Consider the following 17,987-nt stretch of genomic DNA (forward strand, 5'->3'; position numbering starts at 1 on the left):
AGAGAGAGACACACACACACACACACACACACACACACGGTTCAATGAAATGGGAATGGCCAAAATCACACAATTGCCTTAAAATTCTCACCTTGGCATACCATCCTGCAGACTGGCTTCGGTGGATGGTGTCTGAAGTCTCTCCTCCACACTCAGGGCCTGAGGGCCGAGTGTTCCTCCTGCCGTCTGTCCAGCTCCAGGCTGCTGCTGCTGCTGCTGCTCTTCATCCTCCACCTCCTCTTTACATGGCTTCTCTTTCCCTCTGCCCTCACTCTCGTTGTCGCTCTCCTCTCCTAAGATGTCGTCCACCTGTTTGTTTTATTTTAAGATAAGAGCCTTGTGAGCTGCTGCTTTATGTTTTGGACAGGACCTGACCATTGGACCTCCAGAGTTTATGCCATAAGTAAAACCCCAACCACTCCTCTCTCCTTTTGTGGTTTTGTTTTAGTTCACATATATTCATAGCATGATTAATTTAGGAAAGTATCTTCGTCACTTTTTGCACATTCTTACTGTGGTATAAATGTATTTTAAATGCCTAAAAAGATATATTTATAAAAAATTAATATAAATTACTGAAATATAGTCTCTTTGGCAGCAAGTACACCAACGCCAACTCTTCCAAAGTCTCTACAAGCTCCTCACACTTAGACCCACATTTGGGCAGTTTATCCCATCCTTCCTGGCTCACCCTGTTGAGCTACATCAGATGGCTAATTGGTTTTATGTCTGGGCTTCAAGTCTCAGCTTGGGTCGGGTTGAGTTCTGTAGCCACACCAGAGCAAGGGTGTGCAATGTATGTCATCTTTGGTAACCTCTTCAATGTTGTTTAATTATATCTGAGATGATCAATATGTAGCTCAAAACATGCTTTGAGAGCCCACAGATTAACTCAATCATGTAGCTTAGCATGATAAATGATTGCAGTTTTGAATACTTTAGACCAGGGGTCACTAACAAGGAGGACCGCGGTCCGGATCCGGACCCATAAGCTGTCCCATACGGACCCGGAGCTACAGACCAAACCGTACGTTTTGATTCCAAATCTAGCGGGACACCTTAATTTTTATCAGCCCGGCTATTTAGATCTATACGGTAGTTATTTAGTGGACGTGAGAACGCATTGGCCAATTGAATGCGAGTTACTGTAAGCCATCCCACGTGACTTCACTTAGCCAATCGATTCTGTGGATTACAGGTGGTAAATTTAGCGACTCAACAGTATATGAGAGAAAGTTTGAGGTCGGAAAGGAATTAATAAACAAAGACGGTGATAACAGAGAGACAGAGAGGAGAGATACAGACGACAGAGAGGGAGAGATACAGACGACAGAGAGGGAGAGATACAGACGACAGAGAGGAGAGATACAGACGACAGAGAGGAGAGAGAGGAGAGATACAGACGACAGAGAGGAGAGAGGGAGAGATACAGACGACAGAGAGGAGAGATACAGACGACAGAGAGGAGAGAGGGAGAGATACAGACGACAGAGAGGAGAGAGGGAGAGATACAGACGACAGAGAGGAGAGAGGGAGAGATACAGACGACAGAGAGGAGAGATACAGACGACAGAGAGGAGAGATACAGACGACAGAGAAGAGAAAGTTGATAAAGGGACGGTAAGACTGAAAAGGCAAGAGATAATTATAAAAATGTCCACAAAGAGAAAAGAGGACAGCGAAAATCAAGTTTTTAATCCAGAATGGACAGACTCCTATCTGTTCATATTACCCACTGGGAGCACTAAACCAGTGTGTCTGATACGTTAAGAAACTGTGGCTTAAAAGTGCCAATGTCAAACGGCACAAAGGTTTTGAACACACATACTGAATAAACTGGCATCACTGTTTCTGAAACATCAAAAATTGTGAAAGGAAAAACAAAAAAAACAAAAAAACAAAAAACAGAGCGTGATTGTTTTGTTGACTAACATTCCCAAGCTGCCTTTATTAAGTTATAATAATAAATAAATAAAAAAATAAAACATTTTCTTGTTGGCTCTCAAAGTGATAGCTGGAATGAAACATCTGTACAGCATAATACACATACTGGGCACAGGCTCAAAAATCAATTAACTCAAAACTAAGCTACCCTAAAATCTAAAGTAAACATTAAGATTAAGAGTCACAAATGTAGTCTTTATTGCAGGTCTGTTGTTAAAGTTAATATATTTAACCAGGGGTGATTTGAGGGAGTGTAATAAACATCAGATGAAGAAAGAATCCAAATGCAAAGTCCAACAAAATAAATCTGTCCAGTGACATATTCAGCCATTTTTCAAAAGCAAAACTACCTCAACAATCATGTATTTCTCCACAACCCATAAGGTAACAGACTATTTAAAACAGGTTAGCCGATTCACAACCAATCAAATTGGTGCAAAACACAGGCGAATTTCGCCACGGCCAAGCTGCATCCTGTCATCCACTGACTCATTAGCAGCTCGTAGCTGGGGGGAAAAACTGTAATTAATGCAGAGGGATGTAAATGGTAAATGGTCTGCACTTATATAGTGCTTTTCTACCTAGCTGGTACTCAAAGCTCTTTACACTGCGTCTCATTCACCCATTCGCACACACCCATGGCAGAGCTGCTATGCAGCTGGTCTGACTCACCGGGGGCAACTTGGGGTTCAGTATCTTGCCCAAGGACACTTTGGCATGTGACATGGCAGCCGGGAATTCAACCACCAATCCCATGATTGGCAGACAACTGCTCTACCTATTGAGCCACAGCCACCCCATGTTCTCTTGAGACTAGAGTCAGGATCATTACTGGTATCAAATCAGGTTCATTATCGCCTTGTTGGTTATTTGGACAGCAAAGAGTGCCTAAAAGGTGAGAGAATTTAAAAAAGGAAACTGAACATGTTAGGTCAGTGCTGGCTGTCCTCTAGTTCAATTTGCTGAATTCACTTACTGAATCTGAAGAAAAAAGGCAAATGACCTGGCAGGGAAACAACAAATTACAGGACACGATACAAAAAAAGACTGCAAAAAAGGGTTTTTATTTATTCCTAGACTGTCACGATCAAACAATTAAAGGTTTAATCACAATTTTTGTTTCTCCTCAGTAAAATGTTTCTCTTCTCCTGACCTTTTATCCATTACTATGTCCTATGACATAGTAATGACATAGTAGTGACAATTTACAATTGTCAGGGTCTAATTTCTGATGCACCTGATAAGGATTGTAAAGGGATCTCAATTTTCCTGTCAGTACAGAAACACAAAGAGAAATGGGCATAGACTGAGAGTCTTACCTTGGCACACTTCTAAGCAAAGAGGGCTTTACATTTTACGCGTTTGAACAGTTCTTATCTGGATACTACCAACAAATACCACACAGGCATTGTACAGTATATGGCCAGTGAAGCCATGCCTGCTTCTGATCAATGCTTCTGATGAAAGGTCTTAGAACTTTAGCAGAAATAGAAGCATTAATCAGCCCTACAAACAGTGTGGCAACCACCCACGTCATTTTGGGAGGGGCTAAATGTCCCACAAAGCTACAGTATTAACATTTCTTTTTCAAACGCTGGACACAGATATTTTAACTTCAGACTCAAATCCAGCCTGAGGTGTTACTCACGCTAAATGATTTAGAAGCAGCAGATACTGTGGGAGCAGTTCCCTCCACTTGCGCTGTGCATTGAGCTGAGGCCAACTTAAAAAAAGTTAGTTGCCAAACATACTTTAACTTTGATCAACTTATATTCATCTACTACACCTTTACAAGTCACATGTTTACCCAAATATTAGCCAAAGCAGTAATGGTACTGGGTATAGATTTATATAACAAGAGGTGAAACAGATCAGGTATTTCAAAACTAAGTAGTCATCCAAATAGCATATGCACAGAGACACCTATTTAACGATTAACACATTTTGATTCGTCGTTATGTCTCATGCATCCACCAATTACCACCACAGACTGTCCAGGAGCCAGGACGCCACCTGTTCACTCATCAGGAGCATTGGAGCATTGTCTGGAGTGCATACAGGTATGCATGGGCCACACATTGAGTCACATTATGAATTGCCGTAATGAAATTAACACATCATCACACTTGGATGCAACTGTGATTTCAATATTGCACTTTTCAGCGGGATTTAAGAAAATTGATCGTTTTAGCTTCCACTGTCTGCAGTTATGTAATTTTGCTTTTAACAAATTATAGCGCCCACTACAGTGCCACTGTGGTCAAAGATAATGACATTGGGGACAAAGTTTAGTCTGAAGGTTTAACCCTTCAGACTAAATCTAAACCAAAGTAACTAATTAGCTGCTTACTGCAAACACTTCAGAGCTTCAATGCATGAAGTGAAGCCAAAAAAAGAATTTACGTTGAGTAAGGCAAAGAATAAGCTTTTGAAGAGCCAGTTTCACCTAAGGTCTGACTTTAAAAGACAAATAACAATACCCCACCACATTAACATAACTCTGAAGAGACAGAGCAGAAACATTCAACAGCAGAATAGGTGAAGCGGGAATCCACTGTGAGAGCTCAAAAAAATTTTGTGCAGCCAGTCTGTCAGCACTGATTGTCCTGACTAGTTTCTGTTTGGTATTCGCAAGGAGCCCATGGCTTGGAAAGGCAATGGTAAAATTTACATAGCAAATTCCCATTGAGAGGGATATTATACAAGCTGCATACCCTGTCAAAATAACTCAAAGTTGGTAACAGAGCACTATAAACATTGATTGCTGAATGGTGTAAGACCATTGATGGGTCATTTAAAGTGACCATAGGGAGAGATAATGCTTTGCGTTTTGTGGAAAAAAAGCTAATCTAAGGCCTAAGAGAAAAGGAAATAAATGTGAATGTATAAGAAGGCAGACATTATAAGAATCTAGCAAAACAATTGGTGAATTTAAAAACGTCATCGTGAGCATAACTGTATTTCCCAGAGTTGTTCATTAGCTCACGGTCAAATTAAAGGCCCCATGCGATCCAGCTGTTCAAGGGGGAAAAGTCCCATTGTGACGATAAACCCCACAACATGAGTTCACATCTTCACTCCACCTCTGCCTACTCCTACGTGAAGGAAAGCTGAAGCACTCAAGTGCAGAGATTACTGCATTCTTTGAGACCAAGAATTCTTAAGAGGAAACAGGAAAATATTGGCTTCTTTTCACCATCAACTCAGAAAGACATGCTACACTGCTGCTGAGGTTAGTTGAGGGTGCTTACATAAGGCTGAACTGAAAACATTACTTTGGATAGGAAAGCCTTAAACATGAAATACTTTAGAGAATAAATTCAGAGGCATCGGATTTCAGAGAGTTTTTATACCAATGATGTACTTTTCTGAATCTGTAGGTTTTCCAACCAAATCACACCTGGTAATTAAACACATTGTTTAAGCAAAGACCAAAAAAAGATACTTCTGTCAGGCTGCCAAGAAGTGTGTGTAAATATAGATGGGAGTAGAGGGAATATTTGTACGGCTCTAGGTTTAGGGACTGACAATTAACTGGGGTGGATGATGATCTGCTTGTCTGGAAGAAGTCATTTACTGGTTGTGTCAGCATTATGGCTGACTGCATTTGACCCTGTAGCACAAATATGATTTCTTGTAAGTCGCTGCTTTGTCAACTGTAACAAACAAACTGTAACTAAACACTGAAACGTAACATTTTCAAGAGCAGGGAGAGCCGCATACTCAGCTTAGGCCACAAACTGACAATTTCATCTGTAAATGAAGACAATGTACTTGTGCAATATATTAAATTGTTTTGAAAAGCATGATCTAATTATGGAACATTAAGTATTGATCACATTTTTGCAAAAATGCAAAAACCAAATCATTGGGTCTACTTTTTTTTTCTTTTGGTCAAATATGAGATCAAACAAATGTTGGTGGACTGTGTTAATTGAGACTTTAAAAAAAAAGTGACAGATTTCTTGCATATTACGACATTTTATGAACAATTAAAACTAGAAATAAACTGACACGTTAAATAATAAATAATAGAAAGCTGTTGATGACAAGGTGACACAGCATTCATATCAGCAGGGGAACCCTGATCAGCTGAGTGAAAGCACTTTTTTGGGATTTTAATCCAAGCTTTAAACTTTCATTTTATGTCTGTGGTACTGCTGCATTTTGTTCACGCAAGTCTGTTCCTGCACAGCAATAAAAGTCCAAACTTCTCCACTAATGGCGGCTCATGCTACAACATTATCCTGGCACACGATTCAGCTATTATAATGCCTGTTAGTTAAGTTGATAATGTTAATCAACATGTTTGGCATTTATTTGGTAAGAAAACGTTGGTAAATAAGACTCAATTTTTTGCAGACTCCCATAATAGCTTGTGGGAGTTACACCGTCATCAGATCATAATGCAGAGGTTTCGTTTGATCTAATAATTAGTTGTATTTAAGTTTGTAGAAAAGCTGGGAAATTAATAAACATAAGCAAAAAATGGGAGCATTATTACTGTTAATTATTATAAATAGTTCAAAAAGGAGCTATGACAACAATAAGTCAGGGACAACAGCCAATTCAGTCTGAATTCTACACATGGCTGAGCCACTTTCAGTGCACTGAACACTGAGGGATTACATAGATTATAATAATAATGAAACAATAAAGGATAATGTGCTACCTGACTGAACATTTTGGTTTTATGGCCCACAACAGCTTGCAATGCTAAGGTTTTATTTTCCTCAGAAACTGGGGGAGACCAAAACAGAGCTAAAACAAAGGTGTTACATTTTTCACATGGACAATATGAATATAAAACAATGAAGTGCCAATATACCTGTGCGTAAATTTCCAAGTTTACTTTTGCCAAGCTTTTCCTACAATAAGAAAATGTTTTTTCAGTGTTTACTAAATACAACTATGTGCTGAGAATAACCTTATACAGCACGTTGTCTGAGGTTACGGTATTTCATCAATTTAATGTAGGACTACACCTAATAATATTTACCAGAGGACCATATGGTCTATCATGACAGTGTGAAGAGAATGTAGCCATTCCCAGTCATCATACATCCAACAAGGGGGCAGTGAGTTTAAAGAAAGTTCATCCAAATCACTGCTGTGATTCTTTGCAGGGCAACTCTGCACATGTTTCTGCAGGTAGGCTGACAAATACCACCATGTAACCACTGGTGACATTTAAATGTGAGGCTGTCTACCTGACTTGGATGTGTACCTTGCTCCAGCCAATTAAGTCTTGTTCTTTCCCTTTACCCTGATGATCTAGAGTGTTTAAGAATGTCACAGACTGCCCTTTAGCCAAGTTAGTCCATGGAGGATGACATTTGAAATACATATATAGTAACATCGTCTACAAAGAATACTTCATTTGAAATCGTTTCTTTACTTTTCTTCAGTACAAAATATTAGATAAAAATTATGGTTTCAAGAAGTACAGTGAGCAACAATGTTTTTTTTTTTGGCCTCCTATACCAGCACACTGAAACTGAATTAAAAATTAAGAATTTTAGCTTAAATTCAAGAGGCAAAACAAAAGTTGATGCGTTAACCATTCAGGAATTACAGCTATTTCTATAGACACAACAATTTTTGGTTGTGAACACTGTTTTGTGCCATTATCCATCTTCAGTATGAAGCAGCCTCCCATCAAGTTTGCCATACATGCCAATGCCACAACACTGCCTCCACAATGTTTGACAGATCAAATTGTATTCCCAAACTGGTCTGATTTTTTAGGTATTTTCTGGCCTCTCTTTTTGAGCATTAGAAGTGTTTGCACCTTGTTCTGAAGCCTCTGTAATTTCAATCATAAAGTGTCTTTTGACTTTAGAAAATTACAAACCTAGCTCAAGACTACATGTTGTTAAAGGGATCTTATACGCCGCAGACACAATTCTGTGGTCATCATTTAATCTGTGGTCATAATTTTAGTTTAGTTAGTTTAGTTTAGTTAGTAGTCTTCCAGTCCCTTTGCTGTTGCTGAGCTGCCAGTTAATTCCTAAAAGTCTTCCAAACTCTCAGCATTTCTACCATCTCTCTGAAATGTGTATTTTGTTTTTTCAGCCTAACAATGGCCTTCTTCACTTGCATAGACATCTCATCTCATGTTGAGAGTTCCAGTGAACAGCTCCCAAATGCAAATGAAACACACTCAGAAACACCTCCAGGCCTTTTATCTGCTTGATTAGTAATATAGTAAAGAGGATACAGGTCACGCGTGGCCATGCAACTACTTGTCAGCCATTTTTTATATTATTTATGAGCCTCAAAATATGGAACAGTGTGTATAAAAGTGGTTGTAAATCCTGAGTGGTTATTGCCACTTATTAAGGAATTTGCTCTGCTTTTTGCTCATTCTTTCGGTTTTGTGGTTTCAAGATAAATAAAGGGAGTATTATGTTGATGATGATCAATGTTTGACAATAGCCACAAACACAAAAGGATAAGAACCCATACTAATTCTTTATATTAAAATGTATATATAGTAATAGCTCTAGCTATATCTTGTACTGAGAGTGAAGATTTAGGACAGCTGCATAATTTCAACATTTAACAGCACATTCACACACAAGTGGTGAAAGATCCATTTTAGAATCATTTTTCTTAGTGAAAGACAAATATTGCTCCACATCCTCAGTGATGAACCCTAACACATCACTACATGTGGTCAACAATAAATCAAAGCAGTCAATTCCAAAATTCACAGAATATTGCTAACTTTTGCATTCATTCACGTAGTTCTGACAAATAGGTTTTTTAAATTGCACGCTCTTATGCCACATTATCCATAAAATAAATTAATAACTAAAACTGAGAGAGCCTTTTTTAGTCTAACTACGAGAGCTCAGAAACAATTATACAACAGGCCTGACCAAATCATAATACCATACCATACCATACCAATTTCAGACTAATAACAGAAACACAGTTTTCAGTTTGCTTCCTGCTGCAGTTGGTATGATGTCTAACAGGCACAAACACCTTTGCTTTTGCCATGGCTGCAGTGTGTGAAGAATAGATTTAGACCTACCAGATAGAACTGCCTTTAGCAATGCTGTTTCATCATCAATTAAAAAAAATACAGGATCATTAGGTTCCGATAGACCGATAAAATAATACAAATAATAATTATAATAATAATTATTATTATTCCAGAAAAGTTCTAACAATATTAATGTCTTTGTTTTCATTAAAAAGACATGAAATGAGTTTGAATAAATAAATAGGAAATAGTCACTGACAAAATGAGAAAATCTTTTTTTTTTTTTTTTTAATCTGATTTAATCTTCATCATGGATGTTCTTGAATGAAGATTCGAAAATCTCAAACTTAAATTTGTCTGTCTACAAGACTCTTTTCAAGCTTTCTTCTGTCTAGCACTTCCTTTGCCCATCTTCATATCTTGTTTTTAATGGCCAGTTTGAGATATGGCTTTTTCTTTGCAAGTCTGCCTAGAAGGCCAGGAATCCTGAAGTGCGATCATCATCCTCCAGAGTTAGAATTTAAGAAGAGACAAATTGGCAGACAGCAAACCTCTTTCTAAAGGTTTTACTATTAGACATAAAAGCACAAGTCTGCAAAATCAACAGATTATAACTTTGCCTTTTTCTCAAAACACCAAAAAGACATTTTATTAAACAGCATCTCAAAAGCTTAAAGAAACAATTAAGATAAATCTTCTAGCTGTTGGCTCTGGCAGGTTAGTCATGTTTGGAGAAAGTGGAATATGTGCAATTTATAACAAAAATATATATGCATCTTTTTAAAGCACAGAAGTGTAAAGGTAAAAAGGAGAAGAAAGTCAATTTCCAACAAGGCACAGCACAGCAGTCCTCACAGTGAGCAGTTGCAGGGTTGCTTAACATCAGAATCCAATGGCATTAATAACCAGGCAGAGTTCTGTATCCCAGTAAGAAGTGTCACTCCATCAATTACAGCATGACCAGTCACACTGACTTCTACATCACTCAACTTAAACAAAGCCTATTTTCCTTGCAGCATGTTTAATCTTTCTTCAATCTTTACAATCTTCAACCACAAAGTGTTTCTTTTTATTTTATAGTCAGCGTGCCTCACTGAAAAAGATGAGACAATTTCGAACATAATACATTTATCTTAACTGTTTGTCTTATAGGTCACAGGGGTGCTGGAGCCCATCCCAGCTGTCAGGGTACAGCCTGGACAGATGGCCAGTCCATCACAGGGTCAACATATAGACAGACTAATATTTACACCTATGGGCAATTTAGAGTCATGAGCTAACCCTAACATGCATGGCTTTTGACAGTGTGAGGTAGCTGGATTACCCAGCAACCACAAACATGGGAAGAAATCCAAACCTCACATAGGAAGGCACCCGGTCAAACAGAAGTTGTATATAGGCCCCTTTAGATTTAATAAACATCCGTTTTTTTAATTCAACATTCAAACAATACTTCTATTGTATGTACCCCACTTCAAACATGGGTTGTCAAGTCATGTACCATGGGAACAAGCTACAAAGATCTTTCTTCTGAATAATCACCTGCTGAGAGGCTCTTGGCAGATCTCAAGGATCTGCTTTCCACATTTTCCCCCACTCAAGCATTAGCAAAATTCTGCCTCCATTAAAGAGTATTATCCAAGCAGGAGGTACAAGGCTCTCAGACATTAGTAATCAGTTCACCTACCATGCTAGAACGGAAAATCATATAAAATGCAGAAGGTAGATATGAAGGCAAATGCAAGAATTTGAGTATCAGAATAGAGGACAGGCTGATATACCGTCAGTGTACAGGAAAAGCAGTATTACAGATGTGTTTGGATATTTCCACTGCTGTCTATAGCACAAAATGTAAATAATTTTCTTTACTCATTAACATTCCACAAAATGCTGTCTGCTTGGTATGTCTGATAAATTGTATTAAACTGAATTTTAAATTTAAACCCCTGTGCCCCTGTGTATTGGTATTATTAGGAGCATCCTATCTCAAAGTGATGCTGAAAAACTAGTCTGTGCATTTGTTACTTACAGACCGACTATTGTAATTCATATTAATAGGATGACCCAATAACTCCTTAAAAAGCCTCCAGTTCTGACTGGAATTAGCAAGAGAGGTCATATTTCTCCTACATCATCTTCTCTCTATAGGGTCAATGTAAAATCTAGAATAACTTTTCAAATCCCTCTCCGTATTTACAAAGATCCATCATATCTTACAGACCTCACAGTTCCATATTTTCTTAGCAAAAACCCTTTGCTGTCAGAGTTCATGTCTACTTGTGGTTTCTAGATATAGAATAGTAGGCAGAGCCTTTAACTAACAAGCTCCTCTCCTGTAGAACCAGCTCCCAGTTCAGATTCGGGAGACAGACACCCTCTCTACATTAAAGATTAGGCTTAAAACTTTCCTTTTTGTGGTTTCCAGATATAGAATAGTAGGCAGAGCCTTTAGCTAACAAGTTCCTCTCCTGTAGAACCAGCTCCCAGTTCAGATTCGGGAGACAGACACCCTCTCTACATTTAAGATTAGGCTTAAAACTTTCCTTTTTGTGGTTTCCAGATATAGAATAGTAGGCAGAGCCTTTAGCTAACAAGTTCCTCTCCTGTAGAACCAGCTCCCAGTTCAGATTCAGGAGACAGACACCCTCTCTACATTTAAGATTAGGGATAGAACTTTCCTTTTTTATAAAGCTTATAGTTAGAGATGGATCAGGTGACTCAACCATCTTTCAGCTTTAAAGCTATGAAGCTATAGACCTATTCTGCTGGGGGAGCTCCTCTCTCCATGTACAGTGCATCCAGAAAGATTTCACACCGCTTTTTCAACATTTTGTTATGTTACAGCCTTATTCCAAAACTGGTAAATTTATTTCTTTCCTCAAAACTCTACAAAAACTTTCATTTATCATTTATTAAAAATGAAAAATTACAGCCTTGTCCTTTTGAGTATGATGCTAACAGCTTGGAGCAACTATTTTTGAGCACTTTCTCTAATTCTTCTTTGAAATACCTTTCACGCTTCATCAGGTTGTATGGGGAGCGACTATGCACAGCCATTTTCTGAACTCTCCAGAGATGCTCAATCAGGTTCAAGTCTGCGCTCTGACTGGACCACTCTAGGACATTCACAGAGTTTTCCTGTAACCACTCCTTTGTTATCACACACAGCCTGTTAAAAGATGAACCGTCACCCCAGTCTGTGGTTCAGAGTGCTCTGGAACAGACAAGAATGTCTCTGTACAATGCTGCATTTATCTGTTCCTCAATAACGATGCTGCTACCACGATGCTTTACTGCAGGGATGGTATTGGCCAGATGGTGAGCAGTGCATGGTTTCCTCCACAAAAAGTTGACTCTTTGTTTTATTAGACCAGAGATCGTATTTCTCTGAGAGTCCTTCAGGTGCATTTTACGTTTACTGACGTGTTTTCCATCTGGCCACCATACAGGCCTGATTGGTGGAGTGCTGTAGAGATGGTTGTTGTTGTTTCTCTCTCAGTTTGGCCAGGCGGCCCGCTCTAGTTAGAGCCCTGGTGGTTCCAAACTTCTTCCATTTACGAGTAATGGAGGCCACAGTGCTTATTAGAACCTTCAATGCTGCATAACTTTTTCTTTACTTTTTTTTCCAAAAAAGAAATTTTCCCAAAAACTTGAACTTTGAATTTGAAATCATTATTTTGGATTTTGAGGAAAATAATGAATTTATTTAATTTTGTAACATAACAAAATGTAGAAAAAGTTAAGCGCTGGGAATACTTTCTGGATTCACTGTATAATGTAGCGACTTCAGATGACCTTGATTGTGATTTTAGGCTACATAAAAAATTGAACTGACCTACAAATAAACAAAGTAAAAAAAGTGACAAAAATTACTTCACATGGACATTCTTAGGAACACTAAAATCAGCATTACATTACATTAATTCAAGCATCCAGTTTACTTTTCAGTCACAGCATTAGCAATACTGAAAGGTTCCATATATGCCCCTTTCTAGGCTAGACATGGACGTATGTAGATAGTCTGTCCCGAGCCTTCCAGACTTGAGAGTTGACTAAATTTACATCACACATACTGTAGCCGACATGTGGATGTGAAAACTATAAACTGACTTTATATAATACAATGTTTCAAACTGAATGAGCACAAAAACTGTAATATACTTCATCTAAAGCAAAAAGGCAAAGTCTGCAATCAGTATTCAGTTGTCTGTAAAACTAATTTAGAATATTAGGGAGTGGTTTTATACAGTGATCTACATCTTATTTGCCATTTTAATACAGTTACAAAATATACATATTTTACATTGAGAACATCACAAAAATAAGGTTTTAACTCTGAACTATTAATATTAATATAATCATATAATATATTATACTATTAATACATGCTCTTATTACAAGTCACATTATTTATAAAGCATTTAGAAAAAGATTTTAGTCTTCAGAATATTGGATTCATGATGTTGCAGCCAGGATTGCTGTTTAATGTACTGAATATTTCTCAAGAATTATAGTGATGCTGGAATACTTGTTTTGAAGGGGGAATTTTCTTTTTCAGTATTTTCTTATTGCTTACCTCTTTGTCCATGCTCTCTAGATCCTCCTTGCAAAGCGTGTAAAGTGGCATGGTTTCAGACATGCTCGGCTGTCTTTTCCGACGAGACGGCCCCGGCTGCTGGTCATCTGCGCTGGACCCCGCCATGTGATCTTGCTGATCCTTAGAAGTTCCCCTGATAACAGACAAAAGCAGCTATGAAACACTACAAAACTAAACTGATTCACTAGTTAGTGACTTAGCCAAACACACAGAAAGACACAAAGACCTCAGGTTTTTATGTGACATTGCTAAATCTACAGTGTCCATCTATCTACATTATCAATATTATTAGCATCTGCTGTCAAAATGTAGCTGAAATCTCACAGAGGTCATAAACTGCTTATTTACATTACTCATCTTAAAAATAACTTTTTTATTTTTGTTTTCTTTCTTTTTACATACCGTACATTCTTGCACTTACTAATCTTAAAATAATTAACAGATTTTTTTACAATACATACTATTTGAGGATGCAAAGGGTAGAAAAGTGAAGGCTGAGTGTGTGTAGTGTGCAGTGATAAGAATTTCAAAGACCCATTAGATGTAAATCTAATGGGCTTCATAAAAAGAAGCTTCTATACTTGCTCTGGGCAGTATTTAATTGAATGGATCTTCTGCGATGATTGAATCAAACCTTATGCAAAATTCAACGCTGCCTACTAGCCCATGAATAAAGTGGGCCAATTTCACACTTGTGATTATTAATTACGCAGTATCATGCTAGACATATTCAGATACAAACATTTAAAGGCCAGCAGACCTCAAACTCACTGTGGCATGGCAATGACAAAAAACAACACAGAAACACAGAAGAGAGAGAGAGAAAGAAAAGACGCACTCTTCATTAGCATATGACAGACTGACTGAATGACAAATAGAGTGAAGTACAAATAGTGTGGTGAAGTACACCACACCAGTAAGACTGAAAATGGCGCCTACATATAGGCTTCAGAAGACTTAGCTGTGTAACTTTTAGTACCCTAGCTCCGTTTGAGACACATTCATCCAGTGCCAGAATAAATGAGGCTTTAAATTGTACATTTTAACATGAAGTAAAATGTCCAGTGCATTAAAGCTATATAGTAATTTGATATTTAAAACCCCAGAAAATGTTATGGTGTATATTATTACATCAGTATTGCATTACTCTGTTGCTTAAATGTGATTCATTTCTTGCAATACCTGAGACAAGACTGATCCCTCTGGTCAGAGAGCAACAAGGACCCTGAGGTTTGGAGATAGGGTGGTGGGTGTGACACCTGTGGGCCTTTGCGGATCAGCTTTCCTGTGACAGGGTCATAAATCCGAACCTCTGGGGCTGAAGGTTGAGCTCTCTGGTGGATGGGAGCGGGGTGGAAAACAGGCTTCTGCAGTGAGCCCATATTGTCAGGGAAGGCTGCTGGACTGTTGCTCCTTCAAACAGAGAAGATAAAAAGGCGTAATTACATTCAATAAAGATTGTGATATAGTGGAGTTCATACACAATGTCAGTGGTCTGAAGTTTACCTTAACTCATCGTGAATCATCAATTCAATAGTTCAGAAATGTCTTTAAAATTGGCCATAGCTGGTAGCTTCTCTGTACCGACATAAAATAGGTTTGAATACACTTTTTGGATTGACCCACATACAGTACAACAGGAAAGTTCAAAGAGCTCAGTGCAGATCTGAAAGAGGATGGCACACTTATACCAGTCAGGAAAGTTGTCTGGAGTCACTTCTAAAACAGATTTTATTGTACTAGTGCTGCATGATTATAATCGCCTAAAGCTGCAATGTATTTATAGAAACAATCTATTCTGTGTTTTTGTGCAGTTTGCTCAAAGTATATGCCAATAGCAGAGATGTTAATTTCTGTATGGTCTGCGTATGGTCAGGTTAACCTAGGGTGTGTAGTGTTGCCAACTGATTTTTTAAGGTCTCCGTTAACAACTTTAGTTACAAATCTTACACCATTGTGACTCCTTCACCTTCTGAAACATTTTCTATGATGAGTGTATGTAAAGCTCTGACTGCATCTGTACAATAAATGTAGTATATTTTACATTATCAGTACTAATCTACTAGGCCTGGAGAGACCTGTAAGACCATGGCTCATCCGCCAGTAGCCTCTTTACCGTGGCATCTTAGAGTAGTCATCTTTCAGTGGGTACAACTGCTCCTCCACCCTCTCCCAGCGCTCCAAACAGCTCCACAGCCAGTCTGGGTTGACTACATAGAGGTGCTTGCAGCCCTGTGCCTGACGAACCTTCTCTGTGCCTAGAGTAATAAAAGGAATAGAAAAGAAAATGGTGAAAGTCAGAGCAGGTTTGCAATCAAAAGTCATTACCAAGTACATACACTCTGGGTCTAAGGAATATTTCAGATCAATGCTCAGACCTTTCTCTTCCTGGAAGGGAAAATAACTTCCTGTTCACTATTTTTTAGAAAAATAATAGGGAACATTTGACTTTTGGAGCCATTTTATTTTCACTTTTCTAGAATTCAACACAGTGTCCTCAGAAAATATAAGTGTTGTAGGTTTGATTTTAAATGTGTATCATTTGAAATTAATCATCATGAATTATTATTCATGTTTACTATTAATTATCATTAATAATAATAATTATTCTGCATTCAATAGGTTGTAGTGACACATACATGAAAACATACTTAGATTTTTATAAATAAATCATAAAACAGGAAACTCTCTCTAACAAAAGTATTCAGACCTTCTACTATAGGACTAAAAGATGGTGGTCATGTGCAACCTGTTTGCTTTCAACTGTGGTAAAGTGAAGTCATTGATGTTTTCTCAGAAATACTAAAAGCCAGAAGTGCTTCCGCTTAAATAACAGAAGATGTTTGACACGCAGACATCTTGAATCTTCCAACTCTATAAGCTCATGAAGTCTACTGCTGTTGTCTACTACTGCTTTTGGGTCACATTTGGCATCAGTTCAAATTTCATTTGATTTACTGCATACAGTATGTTTGGTGTTGGTGCTTGCCATAAACAGGATGTCATCAGAATAAATCTTCAGATTTACTCTAGGCACTGCGATTACCTGTATTTCATGCCATTTCACTGTTGCAACATTTCAGTACAAACAAAAAATGTTAACATCATGGAGGTGTTAGAGGAAAAGTCATGGGATAACCAAACTCAATAGGATTCACCTTCTGGGGACTGTAAGTATTCAAAAGATTACGGCTTTTCATCCAGTGTTTTCACCCTGGAATAAAGTGGCAAACAAGCCTCAGGGCCACAATCTTTCTCGTCCAAGTGAAATACTGCTCACGTTGCTCCAATTCCATCTTCGGCTGATTATTTCCCCCTCTGATTCTGTATAAGGTGAGTGATTGCCAAGTGCCGCTCTCAGCAGGGATGGCTCCCGAGGCAACAGTGCCACTTCCTGTGCTTGTTTTCAAAAGGTAAACTGGACTGGTAGCAATACATGCCTAAATCCACTCCTGGTCTTCAGACAGAAGAGCAATTTCTGAGTAGAAACAGTTTTCACAAACTCAGTGTAATTTTGTTTGTATCTTGATAAAAAAAAAAAAATCTTCTGAGCAAAACAGGGTGTTTATTACAGACTCAGCATGATCTCCAGCAAAAATAGCCTCAATATATTTTCACAAGCTTTTTGATTTGTGGTTCTTTCAGTTGGTAAAAAATATATACAAACAGCCTGCGGAATTCACCTGATTCTCTATTGTCCAGAAGCAGTGAACTGCGTTTCTGTCAATCACGTTGGCCTTATTACAGCAAATGAGCCATCTTGAGAAACTACAGTATAACGAAATCAATTTAAAGCATCATTATGGATAAAGTTGCATTAATCTATTTTTGGCCAACACTGCACTGGAGAACTTCAAAATAAGCTTACAGGTGAAAATCATATAGGTCCAGATCCACAAACTGGTTGGTTGTGCAAGCACCCAATAAGAATCCCGCTTACTTTATGATTTACGAGTTAAAAACTCAATAATTCAAAAAACTTTTTGACTGACCTTTTTCCTGTAATAGCCATTAAATATACACATTCACAGTAAAGACCACATGCACACAATCCTGTAAGCCACTGTTCTGACTGAGAACAGCCTTCCTGCTTACTGTTCCCTTGCTTTATACAGTAGGAGAACTGGATTAAGTTGCTATTAACATGAAATGAACATCCTGCTGATGCTGCACAGGTCAAGCTGCCCAGAACTAAACTGAGGTCTGTGCAGTGCTGCAACCATAGACCTTTGTCATGTGTTAACCAGAGTTCATCACACTGACATTCACCCTCTTGGAATGGCTGACCTCGGAGATACTCTAATTGAGATGACAGTCTATTGAAGCTCAGTCATCTGCGATCATGCACGCAGTTCTGCCAATAATCCAGTAAGGCTGACATTTAAACAAACCTTGCAACCTTTCTTGAATTCTAGCTTAATTAGCAAACCATTACTTGCATTCATTAATGTA

The 17,987-nt window shown here is 38.2% G+C and overlaps 1 protein-coding gene across 2 annotated transcripts in view; it reads right to left on the bottom strand.

Moving 5' to 3' along the window:
* The window catches only part of ctdp1 (CTD (carboxy-terminal domain, RNA polymerase II, polypeptide A) phosphatase, subunit 1), a 54,245-nt gene that overhangs the window by 26,995 nt on the left and 9,263 nt on the right, over positions 1 to 17,987 (bottom strand). For both annotated transcript variants that reach the window (XM_026348369.1, XM_026348370.1), the window contains exons 9-12: positions 15,652 to 15,793; positions 14,718 to 14,948; positions 13,515 to 13,668; positions 92 to 309 (exon numbers count right to left, since the gene is read on the bottom strand). In XM_026348369.1, the coding sequence (XP_026204154.1) occupies positions 92 to 309; positions 13,515 to 13,668; positions 14,718 to 14,948; positions 15,652 to 15,793 (745 nt within the window). The remainder of the gene's footprint in view (positions 1 to 91; positions 310 to 13,514; positions 13,669 to 14,717; positions 14,949 to 15,651; positions 15,794 to 17,987) is intronic.

Source organism: Anabas testudineus, chromosome 11 (assembly GCF_900324465.2).
Source record: "Anabas testudineus chromosome 11, fAnaTes1.2, whole genome shotgun sequence".
NCBI lineage: Eukaryota > Metazoa > Chordata > Actinopteri > Anabantiformes > Anabantidae > Anabas > Anabas testudineus.